Raw genomic sequence first — 25387 nt, forward strand, 5'->3', positions numbered from 1 at the left:
CCTAAATTAAGGCTTCACCCTGAGCAATTGCATGCTTTTCCTTTTTTACCTTACATTCAGCAAGGCCCTGTCTTATGTTTATGACAACTACAAGCTGACAGCCAAATTCCACTACTGCCTAAGTAACAGGTACTTAAAAATACTAGAAAAATCTGGAAAAATGTTCTTGTGGAAAGCAAAAAACAGTCATAGATTCTGTAAGTCATGAAATCTCTTGGAAAGAGGTATCATATACAAGAACATTTATGAACAACTATTTTCTGTTCCATGTAATGCTATTTATGGAACGAAAACACAGTAGGTAATTAGTTATCTATAAAAGATACAGTATGCATCTCACCTCCTCTTCACCTTCTTCATCTTCTTCAAACTGAAAGACAAATCCAAGGTTTTATTAGCCCTGCTAATATTTGCATAAAATCTTCTGCAGTAATAGCATATTCAAACACAGTAACTGAAACTAAGTCACTTCCAGAAGCAAAGATTCATAATTCATAGCAATTTGAATGACTCTTTCCTGTTCCTTAGTAATAGGAATCTCTTCAGGTTCTTTGTTATTCTTATGTAATTAATACTACATACTAACCAGACAAGAAGGATAGTGTTGCTATCTACGTGGTGACCAATAAGCAAAATGCTGATAGCATACATACATTATCATCATCCTCTATAGCTTCCCCAGTGAAATAAAGCACAGCACGAGGGACTATCCTTTCACGGAAGAAGTGTCCAATTTCAAAATCTGCTGCTAAAGTGAACTCTGAATCTTCATCCTGTAAAGCAAGACAGTTTTTCTACTAAAAATTTGTTTGCTCCTCTGTGGCATATCACAAGTATTTCAAAGTTACAGATTTGAGAAACATCATACTGTCATCAACATCAACCTTCAGGTCATGTGTACTTTCAGTATAGTAGGCTTCAAAACAATAAAAGAAATATGGCAAGTCTAAATCCACCTTCCTACTTTCTGTATGCAAGGTACTGACTTGCTGAAATACCTTCTATTGAAGAAGCTCTTATAAACTTCGCTGTTTCTGACACGACATTACAGAATCATTCAAAATGCTTCAGATGGATTTTCTTTTTTAAAGCCAGATTCTAGCCACACAGTAGTACTGAGTGGCTAGAGAAAATAACTACTTCCCAGCACTGATTATTACAGATGTATTGAATTAGCAAGATGTGTAACAGCAAAATAACACAATTAGAGAAGGCAACAATATATTTCATTTTAAGAAGGCAAAGCTCAGCTTTTGCAAAAGCAAAAATGACAATAAAAACACAAGGAGTTTAATAGAAGAACCCAAACAGTGTCACCATAGAGATATTCAGCAAAAAAGGTACAGCAACGAGCGATTGTGCAATTTCATAAACGTAAGCTTACCAGTGCCTCTCCATCAGCAGATACTGTAAAAAGAAAAGACAGTAAATTTTAGAATAGTTTGCATAATCTACCCCACCTCAATATTAAAGACAACAAAACACAGTATAAAGACTCTCATACTAGAAAATACTGGAGTTATAAAGTCCTTCAGAAGTTAGCTATTTAACCTGTAAGACAATTCCAATTTATTTTAAACCCTCAGTAAACGCACCTGTTTGAGAAGATGCCCAATACTGTAGCCAGTATGGAAGAGGGTAGAATTTTGTTTGTTTAAAAACAAATGAACAAACAAACAAACAAAACCCAAACCAATAACTCACAACCAAAACCGTATTTTCCTCCTCTACTCAGGTGCCATCTCAGAATCTACTCTGATCCTACTGTGAAAATTATAATCTGGCTCAGTCTGTTGTCAACTTGAAAATGCAAGCATCAACTGCTGACAGAAATTCATAGTCTTTACACAGTTTATAGCTTTCTTATATAGCTACTGCCAAAGTATGTGAAGTATTTAAAAAAAACCAAAACCCAAAAAACAATACAAAACCATCATGGGGCAAGCAAATCTCCAACCCCTTCTGAAAGCAGCAACTACTTTAACAAAAACAAATAATAAAGTCAGTTAAGTTAAAAGGTATTTCTGTACCAAGCAAACTCCAACATCAGAAACACTTATCACTTGTTTCTTATCCCCATGTAAAAAGCCATTTGCATCAGCATTTACAAGGGACAGGTAGCTCATAATAGCCCATGACTGAATCAAGAACTAATGTCCGTTTTCTTAAGTACATCTCTGAAGTCCACAAAGTAAACTGCTTCTTCCATTCATGTTTGGGAAGAGTACAATGGGATATGTATCACGAAGAAGTATTTTTGGAGTCCACCTGAATTATTTTAAGTATGTGAGTACACATCTAACATTTGGTAACTAAGAAAATTAGGAAGGTACATACAGAGCACTAGGAGTCACATAATAAATCACAGAATAAATCACAGGAAGTTCTGTCACTTAACATGGAGGTTTAAATGAAGCTGATATGTTATAACTTGACCAACACTGTAAGATTTCTTTTACATGTTAAAAATTTCAAATTGATGCATGGAGCCATCCTGTGGTAAAAACAAGTCAACTTCTTCAGGAGATTCTACATGAGACTCTTTTTATACTATGAACCCTGTTCACACAGCACACCTAATAGCCAGATTCTAGAGAATAACATCAGACAGAATCTGTTTGGATGGGCTGTAGCTTGCTACCTTCGCATGGTTAGAAGAAAACATACAATGCAGCAACATAAATCTTTTATAGGCTCAAGTTGTATAAATAAGAATACATGAAAATAAACCAACATATTTTAAGGATCCTAAATTCTCAGTTTCCAAGCTTACCCTTTATTGGGCTGAAGAAGTTAAAAAAAGAATCATTGGGTACTTGTTTAGTAATTGTTCGAACTGTGCCTCGACCCTTGTGTTTCTGTTTTTTCTTGATTGTTTTAACTGTAACATTTTTTCCTTTCTTCCAGTCAATAGTACACCTAGAGGCAACATGTGGAGAACAGCATTTCAACAAAGGACATCAGTGAAAATAAAGAACTGAGCATTAGAGCAACAAGTATCAAGACTTGTAAGACTGCTTATTCTTTAGATAAAGCCAGTTTTACACACTCATAACTGAATCTACTTGACGAAATGTACTGCTAGAGACTATGTGTATTTTGGACATAGGAAACTTTTCCCCTAAATGAAAAAGCTAAACAATTCACATACTAATCACTGCCGCCACCCTACACTTTACTACGTCTTTGCCCCAACTACTGCAGTTTTGTAACCAAGGACATAATTTAAGCTATTCCTAAAAATCTTATCAGTTGAGAATTACTCTTCCAACAGTTGGAGCAGCAGAAAACAATACATTACGTCCTCTCACTACAGACCAAGGCAGCAACCAGTTACCCTAAAAATAAAACACACGGAGCAGACAGGGAGAGGTACATTTCAGCTCTCCAAAGTGCAGTGCTCAGACTGAACTGGCAGTCACGTATAGCAAGCTAGAAAGAGCCTACTTTCAAGTTCCTTTCTGCTACTGTGCAAACTGACACCTTCATCTCAGTTAAAGTCTCTATCCACGCATAGTTTAACCCAAAACTGCACATGGCAAAGAATGAGTTGTGAACACAGACAGCTCTCTTCTAATGGAAATAATGGTGTCACAGTAACCCTCATGCAACTCAAAATACCTTGTCCTACAGACAAATAGTCAAAGTCAACAGTTTTTAAATTTAACCTGTATAAAACATCAAAAGAAATGTTTTCCTCCTCTACTTATTCCAGTATCTACAACCCTCATCAAGGGTTGCTGCATCTTCCCTTACAGTGGGTGAATATTCAATTCAAAAGCCAATATGTAGCACTAATAGCCAAAAGTTTTTGAGGTTGCCAGGATGCCTTCAAGAACACAAGTATTTAGTACTAAAAACCAGCCAAACAGCAAAACAAAAAAACAAACCAAAACAACCAAAAAACCCTCCCCACCAAACCCCCCAAAAATCAAATCACACAACCCCCCAAAACCAATGAAAAAACCCACCAAAAAAAAAACCCCACACCTCAAAAGAAAAAAACACACCCCCCACCAAAAAAAAAGGAAAAAGGAAAAAAAAACACCAAAACTCCACACACCCCAAAAAACCCTCCACTCCCAACCTCAACCCAAACCCCTCAAAATCCTAAACACAACAAAAATAAACCTCCCACTGAAACCCAGAAACACATCCTTTAAGGGGTCAAAAAAACAAAGAAAAAACGCACCCAAAAATATCAGAGAAAACATCAAGGAAGCTAAGAAAATTAAGGTTCAAAACCATTTTTCAGTTGGGTCAGCTCTGCTGCAGCACTGAACACTGATTATAAACCAGAGAAAGGGGAAGAAAAAGGGTTAGGTTGGACAGAACAATATTTTACCCAAATAAAACCCATGTCATGTCCAACTCACTAGACTTCCAGAAGAGACATGAGAATTCACCATCCCACAGTGTTTCTGAACACATTTTGCAAAGCTGCATTAGCCATAGCTGCCAGAACCAAACTGCATGGTCAGTATGTTTCAGCCTCAAAACAGGCTGAAAGACCTAATCACGTATCACCCAATCCTGCCAAAATCAAAAGTACTGCTGAAATAAATACTGCTGAGATGAGCAAGAATCCAAAACAGTTTAAGACTACTTCTCTGACAGAGCATGGGGGTCTATGAGGTGTAATTACTAAAATCAATCTACCTAGTTATCGGGAAATAAAAGGCTTGTTACCTCATTAGCAATTACTGAACTTGAAATGTGTAAGATTTAAAATGCTCACCCTGTTAAAACATGTATTTCCATGTATATATTACTTCTGCATGCTATAGCTAAGATAATAATCAAAGTTTTACCTTCATTAATCATTATCACAGTAAGATAAAACAGCATCTCAAAAATTTGATTATTTCAGAAGTTTTTAAGTATCAAGTTTTCCTTACCCCTCACAGTCAACTATTTCAGGTCCTTCAAATGAAAAGGGATCCGTCTTGTCCGGCTCTGACTTCATCTTGTATGTTTTTGTTAGGACTGAATTAGAAAAGTAGTCATTGGGCCCAAAGTGGAACTCTAATGAGAAAGACTAGAAGAAAGTTCCATTATAATGTTACCACTAATATTTATCTTTGAAAGTGCATCAACAGAATTACCATTAAACTCTGAATACAGGAGAAAGTAAGAATTTGAGGGCAAACATATCTTTTGAACTACAGTAGAAGCAGGAAATGAAACATGTTAACCAATTCTGAACATGCAGGAAGCTAGAACAATCTTGGCTGGTATTAACATTCAAATTACAATCAGATAATTGCTACATTTAATTCATCTTTACATAAAGAACTGCTGTCTTGAAAGCAATCTTAGAAATAAATACTTTGAGAAAAGTCTTGGTATCATCTTCCATGGCAGCCTAGCCATCTTCCTTTGACTATGGTGATGAAGTTCTTACTTGGAAGTCATTCTGACGTCAGACTTAACACCATCAGATTCTGCTACTCCCCACTCTGATCATTCAATGTCATTATCTTAAGAAATTGAAAGAGACCTTATTTTCAATTAAAAAATTTTAGACTGCAGAAGCCTGTAAATGGTGCACTCCACCATGAGCCAGACTTCTTTTTCCCCCATCTAAGAACAGAAAATCCCAGACCAACACGACTTTCTAACCTGAAGCCTAAGATTATACATGTCTTGACAGTTTACAGCCTGAAGCAGGTGTTGCTGCTTATGTTTGAGCCTCCTGTGGTACCTGCAAATTGTCTGCAGAAATTCAGTTTCTTTCATGAAAACAAAAGGCTCCAGCTATGGAAAACTGCAGCATACACAATGCATAAATTTTCAAATCTGTAAAGCTTCAAAACTGCTTACACAATGCTATATATGCCCACTTTGCACTCAGGATCAACTATGAACTATTTAAAAGTAAAACAAAACTCAAATTGCCTTGGAACAGGGGAAACAAAACTTTTCAGCAGCATTGCTTTAGTTTCTTGGAAAGAGGAAAAAAAACCCCAGGTGAGTTCAACAACAAAGAGCGACTGAAAGTCAACCCCCCTCCACATCACTATACCTGCTGCACAGCCACAGCATGCAGAACATTACTTTAAATATCTTATTTACTCCTCCAACAACATGCCGTAGGAACTAGACCTTGCATACATAACAGATGAGTGCCAGAAACACTGGCCTTGAATATACTTCCCCAGGCATTCTTCAGACTCTGGCCAGAAAACCATCTGTTATCACCTAAGTCTGTCTTGCCATCCTCTCTTTGAAGGCCCACCATGTGCAGACAGGATAACTAAATCTAGGGACAACAGCCTATTCAAAAATATTTATCCTTCACTCATTACCCAAAGACCCTTAAGTCTAAGACCCCATGAATCAACTCATATGGCTGAAATTTGAAAAGACAGTGGTTAAGGAATGATGGAGACTGGAACGATATGTGTACTGGAGTATCTGTTGGCTTCACATAGCCTATTTCAGCTTCACTTCCATTTTAAACCAATTCAAGACAGCTAGTATGGTTTTGCAAGTGTCTTCAGCTAAGGCTAATCTCTCTGGCAAACATGCTCAGGGGAAGACTTACAAACTCAGCTCAACTGCCACCACGGCTACCACTTCTACCCAAATAACCCCACAAATCATCAGTGGGGTTATAAACAGGTAACCAGTGGCACGAACTAGCATGCAGGATCCCAAGGACTAGCAGGACAAAAATGTCTGCAGAGACTGCATTTCAGTGTTTAATTCTATCCCTGCTAATTAGCAGACATTTCCAGTAGTCTATTTGGACAACCTTCCTTTTGACACCAGTTTACCTTTGTAGTATGTATTTCTCTATTTTCCGTGTAGTATGAGATATTCTCATTAAGTTAAACAAAATAAAAAAATTAAATCCACAAAACAAAAAAATCAACAAAAACAGGCGACCACCCCAAAACCCAGAGAACTTTCTTATTTCAAGCTAGTGAATTATACCCAGATGCATCATCCAGGTCTGAGCATGCTAGTTAATCCCAATGTCCAAATACATACAAGGAGAAATTATATTTATACAAACATATGTACATTTATTCACAAAATTACAAATAAATAAAAAATTGCAAGGGAATTCCTTACGTTTCATGCAGATAAAAGTTTATATATAGGCTACAGCAAACAGAATTTTGAAGCATCGTAACTGTAGCCATGTAAATCTGACCATAACTACAGTTCATCACTTTGGGTCAACAGTAAATCAAAGAATTCCTAACTATCACGTATATCTTCTAGTGGCAAAGCCCAATCCCAAGCAGAATTACTGTATTTGTTGCACACTGGTATGTGAACTTCTTACAGTACAAAGCTACCACTGCTGCACCAATTTTCAACAGCCAGAGCATTTCAGACAAGACAGTCACACACAAACTGGACAACAGGTTTCATTCAAGCAGTTAGGAATGCATCCTTTTGTCTCCAAATACAGAAGGGACATGGAGTTTGTCAGCCTTCTGTTACTGGATTTCATACAGCACTGGAATGGAACCTATTCACAGAAACATGCTGTCAGAGGTTACGAACAGTGCAAGACAAGATAAATCTACTGTTTTAAGAGCAGCTCTTCAACTTAAGGTACTGTAATACAAAGCTGAATGAGAACACAACAATGCTGTAGGCAAAACACCTATTCCCAAATCACCCAAACACCCACAGATATGCTTCAAGAGAGAAATGACCAACTTCTCAGAATACAGTATTCTTAGAATACTTTGTGCTCTTCTGTGTCCATACTACTTCCTTTACCTATTATCGAAGTGTATTACTTGGTACTAACAGCAGAAAAACAGTTGAGGACACAGAACAATGAGGACAAAAATCCACCAAAAAACCCAAGACCAAATACTTAGTTTCAGCTGTTACCATCCTTTATAATACTTAAAAGGCATTTAGTCTAAAATAAAGAATAATTTTTTCTATCAGAAAACTGTAACTCCACAAGACAAAACAAAAAATACCAAACATAAGGAGAAAGCCACAACAATAAAGTTTAAAGAAAGGACGTGTAAGCTCAAATCCCACCTTTCTCCCTGCCCCCCCCTCCAAAGGAGTTCAAGTACAGCCTGCATGAACTAAACAAGCAAAAAAACAGCTTCTTTTCAAACACCGTATCTGTTTCTGTACACTGAAATTAAACAGAAAAACAATTTTGGGAAAAAAAAAACAACAACAAACCAGCAAAAAAGCAAAGTTGTAGTTTTGAAGTTACTCATAAGGTACATTTTTAAAAGACTAATATTTTCCTACCCTTTCCACAGCATCCATCATCATTGTTTTTGATTAAGTCATGTAACTACACTATATTCAGTATAGCAAGTAGCACCTAGAATTTTTTCTGCAATTCATTTTCAAACCAAAAGCAGCCATGTAACTTTATTAGCAATTAATTTGAAATTTAAGAGATAAAAAGAAAATAAAAAATAGATGGAATTCACCTAAAATTTTTATCTAGAAACTACAATGATACCACAGATGTCCAAGAATGAAAGGGTAAAGGTTCAGGAAAGCATGAAGATATTAGCCTACAAAGAAGTTCCCCACACACACCAGTCAAAAATAGTGGAATAAGAATTTTGAAATGCTGTTCACTTCGTAACTACAATCTTCATGAGAAACAACTACAGAAAACTCACCATAGGCTGTCCAGGTTCAGAAAACTTGACTTTAATATCCTGCAGATGTTTCAAGATAGGTTCATCATATTCCTAAGGAAAAAAAATAATTAAAAATTCTATTCAGCAGGCAATATTCAGAAGAACAAAATTGTAACCCAGCTACCTCTCTTTTGTTCAACTTGTTAAGAAAAAAGAACAAACCAACCTTGTAATTATTCAACAAAGTTCAGATTTTGATCCAAATTTCTTAATTGCAGTTGCAAATACCCTGTGCCAAATTCTGAGTTGTTAGGTCTCATCTTCAATAAATAAAGCTGCTACCATGCTAGGCTGCATGAACATAATTGAAATTAAACTCCTGCAGAATATTAACGGCTGGCGAGATTCATAGAAAGAGTCACTTCAGAGAATTCTTCCTTAACAGTACCAAAAGCATTAATGTAACTGAGGGCAAAACCACATAGGCTATTTAACATTAATTCAACCAATCTATGTGTACGCTCATGATATCAGTGCAAAATAATCCTTTATGGACGAAATTAACAAAACCACGGGGGAACGGCTGTTGTAAGTAGTACATAAACTTGCATTTTACTATCTAGCAAATGTTCTTAAAAGATCCTTTCCTAAACATACACAGTGTTTAGCACTTTGGGTCAGCTGTTCTGCTTGTCTCTCATTAACCTTTCAAGCATCTTTAGGAATAACATTAGGGATTCTGAAGACTCAAAGATGTGGTGTCTCACACACATTCCATAAGCACTTAGTATTAATTACTAATTTGTTTAAAGACATCAGAAAAATTATTCATTTCAGAGGAAAAACTTACTTGTACTAATTCACTTAGCATATCTACATTCCTAAAGATGGTAAACCAGAAGTCTGGAATTCCTTTGACATTTGCCTCCTCTGCTTTTTCTTCTATTACCACTACATTTTTCAGGTCTCCCTGCAAAACAAATACAGAAAAATTTAAAAAATTAAAAATTCTCAATCTATTTAATAAACAGAGATAGATGTACAAAACATTTGCCATATTAAAAGCTGTGCTTAAGGAACATTTAAAATTTACACTGTTTTTCTATAAATTAAGAGACACGAGGTTTATTTACACAACTAAACATACATACATTTAATTCAGATTTACTTTCAACCTATTTGGAATTCTTCTGTACCATGACTAAATAGCCCTAGTAACAGTTTCAATGACTTGACAAACAGAAAGTATTAAAAAAATTCTATCTTTATACAAACAGAAAAATATAAATACATTCCTACTTTTCTATTAATCTATTTCCTATAGCTTCACATACCACTGTTTCATCTAAAACCTTAAATTTTAGGTTTGCCCCTCAGAAGTACTGTTTTGGCTTCCCAATTTTGCAGAATAGTTGGTAAGATTGGGTTTCATGGTTATTTTTCATCATTGTAGTCTTTAATTAGTAATATTTGTGACACAGGATCCCCGATACATAAGTGATATCAAGTATTATAGAAAAGAAGAATGACTAAATCACTTCTCCATCCCTCCAAAACCTGGAAATTGGCAGTCTGAACTAGTTGTATTGCACCTTTACTTTCATGCCACTAGATAGCAGCAAATACACAAGATCATCTTAACAGCAGCTACTTGGGTTATGACTATCCAGGAATACAAAGCAGCATTTTACCTGCTACCTAGACATGGTTCTGATCCTATAGTTGCATGGAAGATGGCTTGTCAATGCTGTATTTAGAGAAAGCCTAACAAACTTTTTTTGCTTATGCATATGGAGTACCATGTCATGCTAAATCTCTTGAGATCAGTAAAAAAACAAAGAACAATTTGCTTTATATACAAAACGGCATCCAAAGGAACCTGAAGGAAAACATGCCAAGGAAAAAAGCAGAGAAAGCCTGACAGAATGGCAAACTCAGCACTGTAAGCTTCTCCGAGACAAAGAAGCCATGAGCATACACCTCAAAAAATTATGTTAAGAGAGTAAAGGCAGCCTACAAATATTGTCTCGCCTACATCTAGCTCCTACTCAACAGGCAAGTAGGAATCCACCAGCCAGAATTCATTTTATTAGGTCAATTTAATTTTATGTCTAGGTGATGTGCTTAATCTGTATTTATGGAAAAGCAAGCTAATTATGTCTCCCAAAATAAAGCGGTCAGGCAGACAAACAGCCAGCCTTTTATTACCTTGGGGTATCATATAGCACTGGAATGGAACCCATTATCAGAAAGATACTGTTAACAGGTTACGAACAGTGCAAACAAAGGCAACTTTCCAATTCACTCAAGTTTCAAATGGGAAAAAAAAAAAGCTAAACTTTTAAAGGCTTTCACTGGATATAGCAGTGTTTCATCACATGAGCCCATTAATTGTAAGACCTTTATTTCCAAAAGATGAGTCTTTCAATGGAAAACACTGTACAGGAATTAATTCTCACAACCTGATATATCTGTAGTTCATTACTCAATTTGTACTCACAGCTAGTTTATCTTCTTCCTCATTTTCACTGTGCCATTCTGACTCTGCATCTGTGGGTTCAGCTTCTCCATTAATGAATTCTCTTCTCTGTATTGGAAAAATCAGGAATGTAGTTGACAATGTGGAATTACATATATGCAAACAGAAATAACTCAGGAGAAGGAGACAGATTATATACATGGTCTTCCCACCTTATCAAAAAGGGGTTGATACAGTGCTGCATATTTTCTCTCTAAATCATGTACTTCTTCATAGAATTTAGCTTCTATATGGGCACATTTCACCTGTAGCTGTTTCAAGGCATCAATTCTTCTTTTCACTGCTTTTGGTAAACTAAAAAGCAAACAATTTATTAAGATCAGAAGATAGTTGCCTCAGCATTATTTAACAAATTACTGTAAAATAAGCTTGTAACTGAGTGCAATCTTTAAATAAAAGGCTTGTATCAAACATAAGTATGTCTTCAAATCCTATCTCAAAAAGTTTAAAGTATCCTCTCCTATCCATGTTGTTCTTAAAGGTGTTTTCTGTTCCATACCCTGTGGCCATCACCCTTCCTGTGTAGTTCACAGATCTGGGATTGATACCTTCGTTTACACTTAAGCTTTGAGACCAAGTTGTGCTGATCTATCTATGACAAATAAGAACTGTGGATTCCACAAGGGAATGTTTTGATTTGTGGATCACACTCAGAAAAGTACACATTCCCCATCTGTATTTTAAGTTATTAAATAATTAAATATATTCAGGTAAAAAGAAATTTTATACAATTTTGGGGTTGTTTTTTCTTGGTGTGTTTTGTTTGTTTAGGGATTTTTTATTTTTATTTTTTAACACACCCCCACCCTCCCCCAAAAAGAATGGTCTATCAGCTATTTCCAGTCAAGAAATAAAAGCACAAATACCTGCTAAAGGCAAGATTTTATACATCTACAGTTAACAGGAAACTAAGCCTTGAACTAGGGATTTATAGGTCCTGGACTTTCCACTACATGTTGAAGAAGAATCTTACGGAAGTTATCAACCAATGACATGCATGCCCTGACAGAATACAGGTCACAGAAGGCAAATGGGGAAGGGGAGAGAGTGGAACAGAACAGACTACACATATTTCTAAGGAAAAAAAAAACCAAAAAACAACCACAAAAAAAAACCCCACAAAAACAAGTGATAGCCAAGAAAAATACTGAACCAGAAAAATTGTTTGCAATTTTGTGTTAAGTCAACTGAAACTTAACTCTTACTTCCAGAAGTAGGCCACCATGAATCATTGTTTAAATCAACCACTCTTCTTAAGTATATCATTTGGTCTAACTTCCTAACTTAATTACACAGTAATAATATTCTACTATACTTTCAGCCATTCAAGACTTTTATTATGCCCTGTACTTACGTCTCAATGTAACTTGAAGGAGTCAGCGCTGTGTTGTCAAGACGGTCCTGCAGAGCTGCCAGGACCTGGGGATTTTGCATCACTTGGTCTGACAGCTTTTCTATGAAGACAGAAAACCATTTTTAAAACAAATCTGAATATATTTGTAGTACTCTTGTCATAATGTGTGTCTTACTGTAGTCATAGTAAAAAAAAATATTTTCCAGATCCCAAACAGCACCATTATCATTAACTAATAACTCAAGCAAAATTACCTCAAGATGAGATTTCAGAAAGATAAAATTGGATAGTGATATAAAACGTGCCTTTCTTTTTTAAATGTCAAATCTTTGCTTTCAGAAGCAAAGATGACATGATGCACTGATGACATGAGCCAACTTCATGTAAGAAAGTGCAAAATATGAGTTTCTCAATTCTCTCTCTATATCAGCTGTAGCTTATAAACCACGCATAAATTTGCCAGAGAATTACTGAATTATACTTCCTGTTTTCCAGTTAGACTGACTCCTGAAAAAATTATGGAAACTGTGCACTGTACAACACAGCAGGATAGCACTATGACTGTTTCTTGATAACTACTTATTTTTTTACATCAGGATACTTCTTCAATCTGCAAGACCCCTCAGTCACCACAATAGTTCACAGAAGGCCATTTTTATGGGAGGTCAGATCTAAAAAATGCCTCTGGTTAAGAGTTAAAAATCCTTACCAATAACCACGCAGATGGGCACAGTAGGAAGACATCTGCTTTTTAAATCCTTCCATTCTTTCTCACTGTTCTTTTCCCCAGACATTAAAAACCAATAAAATGCACAGCACACTAACTTGGTGAAGCTTTTATATAGGTGGGTTTGTGTGTTGTTTTATTGTTTGTTGGGGCTGTTGTTTTTTCTGAATGTAACTTGACTATAAGAATGACTCAATGGTGTCTACCAGTTTATGTTATTTCCAATTGCCTGTCACAAAGGCAATTATTTTTTTTTAAGTAGTGAGGTTGGACTAGATGACCTTTCAAGGTCCCTTCCAACCCTTGGGATTCTGTGATTCTGTGATTTGATGACCATGCATGTAAAATGTATTTCATTATAACTTGTAAATTTGAGCCTCTGAGTTAATAGCAATGGGACTGTAGCTTTTCCACATACAGGTTTATCTGAAAAACATTATTCAACAGCTATCTGCAGACCTTCCAAACGAAGAATAAAAAACCTCAGAAGACATATTACGAAAATGCATTTTCCTATATACAAGATAGTGAAGAGCTAGCACAAATATGGGACTGCTTATTTTTAATAATTATGCTGATAAAGATTACATGGTGTTAAAAGCTAGTCTATACAGCCTTACTTGCACAAAAACTTATCAGACACTTGCATAGACAGGCATCCTAGCCACAACATGCACAAAAATACTTTCACTGTCACTAAAATATAGCCTCTATTTTGTTCTTGGCTGCAATAAACATGGAAAACATCAGAAAGTGAACAGTTAAACTAGAAGCCATTGCTTTTCTTTCAGTAGGGAACATATGTGTAGTTTTGACTGTAAAGATTTTGGAACCATGGATAAAGAAGCTTCAATATACAAAGCAACTGTACAAAACACATTTGTAATGTCACCTACTACTATGCAGTTTTACCTTTTTTGTTGCTTGCATTTTTAGCAGCCTCCACTGAATCTGAAGCAGTATCTTCTGTTTTACTAAAAGAATTAAAACTGTAATGTTAAAAAGGCATCCCTTCATAAAAATTTTAGCATTTAAGAACAAATGTAGTCTCAATTTTTTCAGTGTTTACTACAGGACAAGTTTTAGTACCATACTCATTTATAGAAGACATGTATTTATGTCTTCAAGCTTCTCAGAACTGGATATGAAGCTAGTTCTCCTCAGATGAACAGGATGCAAAAGGAGAAAAAAAACTGAAAAAACAAAACACAACACACACACACAAAAAGGCCACACAAAACCAAACCACATTTGACAGATCTATTAATCTAATTAAGTGAATGCCTGGCTGACTATTCTTCTGTACTGGGTCACTCTGAACAGGAAGATGTCATTATTCACAAATGACAAATACAAGACACCCTTTTAGTGTAAGTGATAAAGGAAAACATGAGAACAGATTCAGGTAAGAATGGAAGATGAAGAAGAAATCAAAGCTCTACTCCAAATTTCTATGGCAAGTGTTTCAATTATTATTAAAAACATTTGCTTCTACTCTAAGAAAACAACCTGTCCTCCCCACCTCTCTGCCTTAATGTCTTCAATGAAACTTCCTATGCTGAAGAAAGACAGGGCCCAGAACAGGTCAATTACCACCAAGTTTTCCATGTTTTTCTCTGTTAATTTGTAGGTTGCAAAATATGGAATGGGTATTGCTGAAATTAACCTTAACTCAAACGCAAAAGGAGCAAAGATACAATACAGGCAAAATGGATATTTGGGTATTATTAGTTACCAGATAGACTAGCTTGTCCAGCTCACCCCTGAAAGGCTAGCATCACATATCCATTTATACCAGTTTAACACCACTGTTATTTATTCCGAAAATGCAATTAAAACTAGAAAACAGAACACTGCCTTCTGCATGCTTAAACCATACAGATCAGAGAAACACTGAGGACTAAACTCTCTGAGGGCTTGAAGAGACACTGAATATGAATGTTGAAAACTGAATTAAGACAATACAAATTATGTTAATCCAAGAACAGAGGAATTCTGTATTTGATACACTACAATCTCAGCTTCTCCTGTATGTATGAAGTAAGCATTTTGTCCTTGCTGTAAGGAAACACAGTCTAGTTAGAAAAAAAAAAAAAAGCCATTTAATTCCTGTAAGACTATGTTATTCTGGGCTGCATCAAAAGCATGACCAGCAGGTCGAAGGAAGTGATCATGCCCCTCTATTCTGCCCTCGTGAGACCCCACTTGTGGTAAAACATACAGCTCTGGTGTTCTCAACATAAGGACATGGAGCTGTTGGAGCAAGTCCAGAGGAGGGCCATGAGGATGATCATGGGGCTGGAGTACTTCCCGCATGAAGACAGGCTGAGAAAGTTGGTGCTGTTCAGCCTAGAGAAGAGAAGGCTGCATGGAGACCTCATAGCAGCCTTCCAATATCTGAAGGGGGCCTACAAGGATGCTGGAGAGGGACATCAGAGATTGTAGTGATAGGCCAAGAGGCAATGGGTTCAAACTTTAACAGGGGAAGTTCAGGTTGGATACAAGGAAGAAGTTCTTTACTGTGAGGCTGGTGAGCGACTGGAATAGGTTGCCCAAAGAAGTGGTAAATGCTCCATCCCTGGCAGCATCCAAGGCCAGGCTAGACAGTCTTGGGCAACATGGTCTACTGTGAGGCACTGCTGCCCATGGCAGGGAGCTGGACCTAGATGCTTTTAAGGTCCTTTCCAGCCTGAATCGTTCCATGATTCTATGATTAGCCAAGTTTGGTAATCCATTCTTCATAGGTAGAACAAACACTCTCCCACAGAAGACCAGATATACAGTTGGCTCCAACTACCTTGATTTAACTTCAAGAAAACAGCCCAACATACCTGTTATCTGCCATCTGTTTGTCTGTATCCACCTGCAAGTTGAAATACATTGTTTAAAAATACTTTGATGGTAATTTGTTTACCTCAACAGCAGATGAAAATAGAACACATCATCATTTAAAACCTCAATATTAACAGCTACTGTTTTTTTCTAAGAAATTCATCATGCATGATCTCTTATACAGGAAAGCAAATGGCTACCATAATACCCAATCCCAACTGGAACTTGCTCATAGTTTTAAAAAGTCTGTTAGGTACTTTCACTTTACAGAAAAAAAAGTTTAAAAGGGTTAAGTATTCCAGATGCAAATCCACTTCTACCAGGTCATAAGTCTTCAGTCTGAAGACAAGTACCACAGCCTGAACACAATTATCACTAGTGCTGCATTCTGTTAGCTAAAAAAAAAAATAAAAAAAAATAATAAAAAAACCAAGACAAGGAGGAAGATATAATTCCTTGACAGTACCACAGTAAATAATGTATTTTTAATCTCTGCATATGTTCTATTACTATGCATAATCTGAAAACAATGGAAGTTCAAATTAATTATAACTTCAGAATGACTTCTTACTTATGAGACCCAAGCAGACAAATATGCCTCACCTGCCTGTCTAATCAAGGCTATTTTTGTGAATAGCTGCTTCTGCTGCACTATACTGAATAACAAGCTAAAACTGGTGCTAGATAAAGAGAAGCAAAACACTGGATGAAAGAAAACTATTTACCAAAAGAAGGGCTTTTGACAGCAGCTACAGGCAGATTCCCCTATATAAAGATTTGCCTTGAATTTATTTATCAGGAGTGAAAAAAAAAAAAAAAGAGGAACCACAAAAGCTGAAGCCTTGGTACGAGCAATGATTTGAACCAAGATTAGCAGAGCTACCGCAGCCCCCAGGACCTAAATTAGCTCCCCTAAGAAACCGGAGGGAGACAGACTGCCTAATTTATATCAGTGTTACTTCTTTACTGGGGTGAAAATCCAAGTCTGTACACCTATTTTAGTAATACAGCTTGGTTATTTTTCCACACCCTATTCTAAACAGTTCATCACAAATCCAAGTAATCGCTACATACCATACACAGGAAGCACAAGTGATACTTTCCACTATCAAGCTTGCAAGAAAGTAGATGTTAGTCTGCAAGTCAAATTTAGAATAAAAAGAATCTCCCATCATTCATGAGAGTTGACAGGTCTGATTTCTGAGATTTTACAAAGGCCAAGCAAGCTAATCTTTAGGCCAGCTTCCAATACAGGGCTACCAAAGAAGAAGCTAAATGCTAATGACACCCTGAGTGGCAGCCAGAGCAGAGGGCCCAGAGATCACATGCACTCTCCCATCTGGAAATACCCATTCCTGCTCCAAACTGGAAAAGCAACACTTTCACAACAACTTTGAGTTGAAAAGCTTTGTTAATTTGCAAAAGTATTAAAGTTATACCTTGGATTATTCCACAGTAAGTAAATTTGCTTAACATCTACCAAAAAAAGCATGAGCCCAGACCACAGTCAACTCCAGGAACAAACAAACGAGGCTTTTTGTAGGCTAGGTGTGTTTCACTCCTCATATAAATGATTCTGCTCAGTTGTTTGTGCTGTATTTCCTACAGAGAATTACTTCTAAGCCCTATGAGGGAAGACAAGATCCTCATTGACATCCTCATCCATCTTTGGAAAACATGGCATAAAGCTCCCATAACTTGAATAGTTTTTAATTCTCCACAGGAACACACATGAATTGGGCACGTTCTGACAAAAGCCACTCACCTGAATACCAAGAGGTATTTCAAACAAAAAAAAAAGCCAAACCCCCTAAAAGCCCCAAACCAACATTCCCTGGTGCAAATACATACTTTAATTCTTGTTTTGCTCCTCAAAGCTGCTCCTTCAGCAACTAAAAAGTAAAAAGAAGTATATAAATATATCAGCAGCTTTCTTACAAAACACCTTGTGATTCCAAGTTGCATTACAGATGTCTTCCAATGACTTCACCACCACAGTCACTAAGAAGACTGCTTGGTAAAGGCTGGCGAGGGCAGGGGAGGAGAGAGGAGAGTGATTTTAAAGAGGCAAAGTTAAGAGCACACCTTGTTGAAAACGTACAGCAGCAAAGCACTGAGCCTTCACATTTACTGCCTTAGTTACTTCCCAAGCAAGTGAGCTCAATTTGCAGACATTCAAAAGAAAAAACAAACAAAAAACCCTACCAGAACTCCAATAAAATAATAGTATAAGGTATTATTATTATTATTGCTACCACCACCAATAAAAGGGCAGATTTATATCTTCATTTCTTGTGGACAGTTAACTGTTTTCGTATGTCTAATGCAGACATGAAGCTTTGGGAAACATTAACCACTTGTCCCACAAAGCAGGCCACTGCAATTTGCCTAGCACAAATGCTACACACAATTAGTCACTTAAAACAGTGAGAAAAATGTAAACTCGATGCTCACTAAGACAGATGATGCACACTAGATTATATCAGTTCCAAACTAAGAAAGCAAAGGTTCATTATAAGCACAAGCAACATCCTGAAGGATGCCACTTTAGAGGAGAAGTCAGTACATTCAGTAGCAAGGCACATTCATAAATGGAAGTGCATAGAGTTAGGTTTTCCCTACTAAAAAAGCCCACATCTTGTTTTACAAACCTTCTAAATACAACCAGAACACGAAGCATGAAACTAACGGCCTCCTGAGCTCCCAGGAAGGCTTATACCTGCAACTGTTACTGTTTAATTGTAACTACAACAAATAAGAAGGGAAAATTATTACTTGTTTTAGAGCCACAGGGATGCTGCAACCCTGTGGGAAGCAGCAAACATAACAGTCTGATACTTCCTTTTTTAAAAAAGAAATATTAGAAACAGCTATAAAAACCAGAAGTCTAAAGAAACAAAATTATTTACCAGTTCCACGAACCCTGAACGTCAGCAACAATTAAGCTCATCTTAGAAGTTTTCTTCAGGAAATACTATTTTGGTTAGAGACAGCTTTATAAAAAATTGCCTCATGGTTCTCCTTCCACCTATAACTCACACACTTGTCTCTCCACCTTTTTATTTTGAAGCTTCGTAAGTATATGTTACAGGAACGGAGTCAGAGATATCCTACAAACGCTGGTGTTACATACGGTAAACAACCGCCGGGGACCTCGAAATGAAAAACTGAATCCCCAAAATCCCACACTGCGCTAACACGATTGTGGATGAAGTGAAACGACAGAACTGCACCTGACTTAAGCGGCCACGGGTTTGACTCAACCCGAGCACCACGGAGAGACAAACCGCTCACCACAAACAACAGGCACCCCTCCCACCCTCTTCCTCCCCGCTTCCCGAGAGGGCGGGGAAACGAAGGCTCGCTGCCAGGCTCCACAGGGCGGGCCAGAGCGGCCATACGTGTGGCTGAGACCGATGCGTCCCCATTCCATCTGACCCAGAGTAACGCAGACTCCCCTTTCTCTCAGTCCGAACTTCTCAAGCCAACCTTAAAATGGTGCCTTGCCAGGCCGAGCCGGGCCGTGCCCGCCCCTCCCGCCAGGCGGCTCGGGCCGACACCAAGCTCCACCCCAGAGCAGGCCCTAAGGCCGCCGCACGCCCGTCCTGTCCCCACGCTGCGGTCACAGTGGCCGGCTCGGGCCGCCCGGCAGTCCTCCCGCGCTCCCGCAGCAGGAGGCCGGGAGCGGAGCGCAGCGGCCCTGCCATGCCCTCACCTGCCGGCGTCCCCCACGCCCGCTGAGGCAGCAGCACCAGCCGCCAGGCTCCTCTCAGGCTCACGGGGCTGCGCCGCCGACAACAAAGCCCCCTCCCATTGGCCGAAGCGCGGGCGCCTCCCCCAACAAAGCCGTCGCTGATTGGTAGTAGCAGAACCCCAGCCGCCACGCCGCACGCGGGCCATGTTGACTATCCAACGGCGCGGCCCTCAGCCAATCAGGGAGCGGGCTGGGGCGCGCGCGGGGCTGGCGGCGCGCGCCGAGCGCGTGATGCGGGGCGGGGGGGGAGGTAGCGGCTGTTCCGTGCTATGGGGCGCGCTCCCGACACCCGCCGGAGGGGCCGCCCCGTGGGAAGGTGACCTCCCGCTTGTCCTTCAACCACCTCCGGTGTTTCTCTGCATATCTTCTGTGTGAGAAAAATGCAGGTTTTGTTATGAGTGAGCTATAGGCAGAACAGAAAGTATGTAGGGCAGGGAGTTCAGGCTGTGGGCCCCAGCCAAGGGAGCTTATGGTCGGTGATAGGAATATCTGTCCACAATACAGATAAGGAGTTTGTGTAACTGCAAGGCTTGAACGCGTGCGCCAGAAGCAAAGTTCAGAAGTTCATTTGTGAGGAAGACTCGGAGCCTTCCTCCCTACAACCACCAGAGACCCTCCGAGAGCCACCAGAGGGGACGGGTTTAGGTTTGCGGAAAATAACTCATTTCTCAGAAGAGGGGGGGCGTAATCAGGAGACGAAACCTAGAAACGTATATACACTGTAATACCCGCTGAGCGGGAGGGCTCGTCTGTCTGTGGATGATGCACCCGGCATGCTGCTATTGAAAAGCTCTTCGCTTCACCATTCCCGGCCGTGAAATGTTGATTCCTGAGCAGGTTTGCCACAATCTGGGGGCTTGTCCGGGAACTAAAGACCTCTGCCTCTCACTCCGGGAGACGACCTTTCCCGAAGGCGCAGTCGGGGACCTTGGCCCCCCGGAGCCAGGGCTTCTGCGGTCAAGGACCCTGGGACCAGACGGTGTGAACCAAAGACGGGAAGGGACTGGATCTGTTAAAAAAGGGTGACATTTTATGTTAAAAATTCGGTCTCGTGATGATCCCTTTAAGAAAGGGGGGTTTGCATGCTTGATAGAAGAAAAGCTAGTGCCTGTAAAACAGAGTTAAAGTACTTTTTAGCTTAACTTAGGTTGTAGGAAGAGAACAATGTTTATGTTGTTAGCCTGTGGAATTTAGTGGCCCCATTAAATGTGAGATAACAAGATTTAGTGACCCCACTAAACATGAATGAGTTATTTCACACCATCCTTCTGCTTATCAGTTAGTTTAGAGACAGAGCCTCCCAACCATCTGCTAGCTTGGGATAGTCCTTGTCTGCCCGTCCTGCTATAAATTTTGCAGGAAGGTCACACTGTTTCAAATCTATGCTAGTTATCAGAATAATTACAGATAGGGCTGGTTTTAGTGAGTTGTGTGATCACTGGGGCGTCCAACTGTGCCAAAGGTGAAAAGTACACTGTGAGGAAGACTCCTTACTTCATCTGAGGAAGACTCCTTACTTCATCTGAGGAAGACTCCTTACTTCGTCTGAGGAAGACTCCTTACTTCATCAGGACGACCACCAGAGGGGGCTGCGCAAGCGCAGAAGAGTCTGATGCCGTAATGGATTGATGGGGCAATCCCTGATGCATATGTATTAGTGATGTAACAACCTATGTTGAATATGCATTAACTGTGAAACTTTTAAGGTATAAATTGTGAACACGATGTGACAAAGGGGAAGCCAGATTTGGGCGAGTGCCCCTGGTTTCCCAGCGCTGCAATAAAGCACCTCATATAACCATTCTGGTGGTTATGTGTGTATTCTTACGCTAACACATCCAGTATATAAATCTGTGGTGACCATAAAAATGTGTGCACAGGACCCGGTAAGAAAACTTTGGAACTGTCTGTGGGTATTACCAGGTGGTCAGGACCAGAGAGGTGAATGGTGTGTGAGTGAGACATGCCACAGATACGAAGTGAGTACGGAGTCCTTTTAACTGCTATTCTGATATCCCACGAGGGACTCAGCCAGTGACCAGACACCCATGAAAGGTGTGTGTTCTGAACCTCTCTCTGGAATGCGGACTTCTGGTAGTAAGGGGTCCTGGGGAAAGAAACACCCAATACCGTCTAATATCCCCTCAGACAGTCCTTTGGGGGCTATGTTAGACAATTGGGAAAATAAACTCAGTACTAATCCATAGACAGGGCAACTATGGTTCAATACTGTATGTTTATATGGACAAAGGGACCCATCAGGCCAGATAATTTGTTCAGGCCACAATACAGGTCATATGAGGACTGGTTATGTCAAGCATTAAACCTATTTGCCAATAATAAGAAGCCGTTTAATCAGGAAGAAAGTAATTATGCAGCCTGTTGGGTGGGGTCTTGAGATATATTTCGGGTACTTAAACTTATGGAAAAGAAAACAAAAGAAACCAAAGGGGGACCAGTGGGACCCCCTGGAACATTTACCCATTAACCCCAGAGGAGACCAAAACCCCACGAATCCTGTAGGAGCAGGAATGGACACTGATCAGCAAAATTTAGGAGCAGGAGGGGCAGGGGCAGCTCTAACTTACTCACCCCTGCCCCCCTATGAAGCCTCCTTAACTTGGCCAAATCTCTCAGCCCTAGACCTAGCAGACTGCTCAGGGTCAAGTCCAGGGATGCAAACACTGGTGCTGACAAGCAAGGGAAGTGAGAGATGAAGCATTTCAATATTCGCTGCGGGAGGTCCCGATGGGGGGACCCTAGGGGGGAGTTGGTTATGTAAATGTCCCTCTTATTAGTGCTGAAATTAGGGAGTTTAAAAAGGATGTGGTAAAGCTTTTAGGTGACCCCTTAAGACTAGCGGAGCAGGTGGATCAATTCCTGGGCTGAATATTTATAGCTGGGATGAGATGCAATCGATTATGGGGACCTTGTTCACTCTAGAGGAACAATAAATGATATGAGTAGCAGGAATCCGAGTGTGGGACCAAGAACACCCACAGGGGGTGGGTGGAATGATGAGAGAACAGAAAATGCCAGTAGCCCACCCGCAGTGGAATCAAAATGCTGAGGAAGGCAGACAGAATATGACTGATTATCAAAATTGTATAATCAAGGGAATTAGAGAAGCTGTACCTTTGATGAAAGGCAGGGTAAAGATGAGTCCCCATCAGCGTGGTTAGAAAGATTACAGAGAAATATCCAGCAATATTCTGGAATTTCCCCGGGTCCACCGGCAGGACAACAGCTTTTAAAGGCAAACTTTGTGACTCATTCATGGGGAGACATAAGAAAAAAGTGAGAAAGAATTGAGGACTGGAATGATAAGGAACTTAATGAACTACTACAAGAGGCACAAAAGGTGTATGTGAGGAGGGATGAAGAAAAACAAAAGGAGAAAACCAAATGGATGGTGACCAGAATCACCAAAGTAATGAGACACAAATCCAAAACCACACAGAATTCCTCAGAGTCCCCCACCAAATGTATGGCAGAAGGGAATAGGGACTCGGAAGGAGAGGGGAACCCGACCTAAGAAAATCTGGCCACAAGAATATACGTGGCAGAATGAAGGGCAAAAGTGTTATTATTGTGGAGAAACAGGGCACTTTAAAAGAGAGTGTCCTAAGCACAAGAAAGGGATGTAAAGATCTTCCAAGTACAAGAGGACCTTGAATAGGGGTGGCAGGGGCTCTGCCTCCTGGGGTCAAAAGATGACCAGGAGCCCTTGATAAATTTAAAACCAGGACCCCAGGAGGAGGATACTACCTTTTTGGTAGATTCAGGAGCACAACGAACATGTATAACACAGACACCCACCAGAGTTGAAACATCCTCCCAAACTGTGACAGTAATTGGTGCAAAAGGAGAAAAAATTGATGTACATATAGCTCCTTCTGTAGAGATAAGAGGGAATGGAGTAACCTTAAGGGAGGATTTATTGATAGCATCAGACTGGTTGATTTACTGGGGAGAGATTTAATGGGATTATTAGGAATAGGATTGATCCCAAGGAGGGGATAATGGAAGTGAAACTATTCATATTAAGGACTGGACATAGATCTGAAAGTGTGGGCAGCCCCTGGCAATAGGGGCTGACTTCAGATTTCCCCCTTTACAGTCAAGATGTACACTGAAGTACCAGTCAAGGTATGGCAGTATCCAATGTCCTTCAAAGGACGGAGGGGGTTACAACTGGTAATAAAAGAATTAATTCAGGATGGATTGTTGGATCCATGTATGTCACCATATCGCCATATAATACATCCATATTACCAGTAAAGAAGGGTGATGGGACATATCGGCTGGTTCAGGACCTAAGAGAAGTCAACAAATTGGTCCAGATACGCCACCCAGTAGTCCCTAACCCATAGACAATAATGAGTAAAATACCCCATGAATGTATATGGTTTTCAGTAATAGATTTAAAAGATGCATTCTGGGCCTGTCCCCTTGATGAGGGATCACGAGATATTTTCGCATTTGAATGGGCAGACCCGGGCACTGGGAGAAAGCAATAACTGAAGTGGACGGTACTCCCGCAGGGGTTTTCCAAAGCTCTGAAACTATACGGACAGGCATTGGAGGGTATAATGGAAAAATTCCAATGAAAGAACACTGTAACAGTTTTACAATATGTGGATGACTTACTAGTGACTGGAGCGGAACAATCGGATGTGGAGGAAGAAACGGTGGAGTTGTTGAATTATCTAGGGCAGCAGGATTATGAATGTCCAAGAGCAAAGTGCAATTTTTAGAGAAGGAAGTCAAATATCTCGGGTATCTAATTAGTGGGGGATCCCAAAGACTGAGCCCAGAAAGAACTGCACGAATCATCAAACTCCCGATACCAAGAACAGTGTGGGAGGTTAGACAGTTTCTAGGGTTAGCTGGATTCTGCTGTATATAGATAGAGGACTATAGTACGAAGGTTAAGTTTCTATATGATAAGTTCACATTGCAGCATACCAAGGTGTCCTTTTCACTAGACAAAGTGGGATGGTTTGAACAAATTAAAGAGGGATTAGTACAAGCCCATGTATTGGTGTTACTAGACTTAAACCCTTTGCACTCTATGTCAATACTTCTGAAGGTACTGCAAAAGGAGTAATAACCAAATAATGGGGGGGTGGGGGTGTGTGTATATGAAACCAGTAACTTTCCTATCAAAACAGGTTGTCCAGGGGGGTTGTGGAGTCTCCTACGTTGGAGATATTCAAGGCCTGCCTGGACAAGTTCCTGTGTGATGTACTCTAGGTTACCCTGCTCTTGCAGGGGGGTTGGACTGCAGGGGGATGATCTTTTGAGGTCCCTTCCAACCCCTGGGATTCTGTGATTCTGTGATTCAGGACAGCACTGGCAAATATATTTTTCTGAATTACTGAGAAAAGGAGGTTATAGATATTTGTTGGTGTTAATGGATATTTTTTAGGGTGGCCAGAAGCATTCTTTTGTAGAAGAAATAATGCAAGACAAGTAATTAAAACACTGATAAACAACATAATACCTTGTTTTGGAGTAGCAGTTGCAATTTCTTCTGATTGAGGCTCACACTTTAGCGCAAAATTGTTACAAGAAATTAGCAAAAAAC

General features: G+C 39.5%; 1 protein-coding gene and 2 non-coding genes across 7 annotated transcripts in view; all 3 read right to left on the reverse strand.

Moving 5' to 3' along the window:
- Nucleotides 1-19843, reverse strand: part of NAP1L4 (nucleosome assembly protein 1 like 4) — a 28758-nt gene extending 8915 nt beyond the window's left edge. For 3 of the 5 annotated variants that reach the window (XR_004080582.2, XM_031049028.2, XM_031049027.2), the window contains exons 1-14: nucleotides 19759-19841; nucleotides 17895-17935; nucleotides 16043-16074; nucleotides 14124-14185; nucleotides 12485-12584; nucleotides 11283-11424; nucleotides 11092-11178; nucleotides 9442-9561; nucleotides 8631-8702; nucleotides 4899-5038; nucleotides 2774-2919; nucleotides 1385-1407; nucleotides 654-773; nucleotides 341-370 (exon numbers count right to left, since the gene is read on the reverse strand). Coding sequence is in view for 4 of the 5 variants with exons in the window: in XM_031049028.2 (XP_030904888.1) it covers nucleotides 341-370; nucleotides 654-773; nucleotides 1385-1407; nucleotides 2774-2919; nucleotides 4899-5038; nucleotides 8631-8702; nucleotides 9442-9561; nucleotides 11092-11178; nucleotides 11283-11424; nucleotides 12485-12584; nucleotides 14124-14185; nucleotides 16043-16056 (1056 nt within the window). In the remaining variant the exon portion in view is untranslated. Of the gene's footprint in view, nucleotides 1-340; nucleotides 371-653; nucleotides 774-1384; nucleotides 1408-2773; nucleotides 2920-4898; nucleotides 5039-8630; nucleotides 8703-9441; nucleotides 9562-11091; nucleotides 11179-11282; nucleotides 11425-12484; nucleotides 12585-14123; nucleotides 14186-16042; nucleotides 16075-17894; nucleotides 17936-19758 lie in introns of all 5 variants that reach the window. The other 2 variants (XM_005149192.3, XM_031049029.2) reach the window with 1 other exon arrangement.
- Nucleotides 7409-7528, reverse strand: LOC115946545 (small nucleolar RNA SNORA54). The gene has a single exon (XR_004080595.2). It is a non-coding gene; the product is annotated as a small nucleolar RNA SNORA54 (small nucleolar RNA).
- LOC115946544 (small nucleolar RNA SNORA54) lies at nucleotides 10746-10873 on the reverse strand. Its single transcript, XR_004080594.1, has one exon. It is a non-coding gene; the product is annotated as a small nucleolar RNA SNORA54 (small nucleolar RNA).
- Nucleotides 19844-25387: the final 5544 nt, after the last annotated feature.

This window comes from Melopsittacus undulatus, chromosome 4 (assembly GCF_012275295.1).
Source record: "Melopsittacus undulatus isolate bMelUnd1 chromosome 4, bMelUnd1.mat.Z, whole genome shotgun sequence".
Classification (NCBI taxonomy): domain Eukaryota; kingdom Metazoa; phylum Chordata; class Aves; order Psittaciformes; family Psittaculidae; genus Melopsittacus; species Melopsittacus undulatus.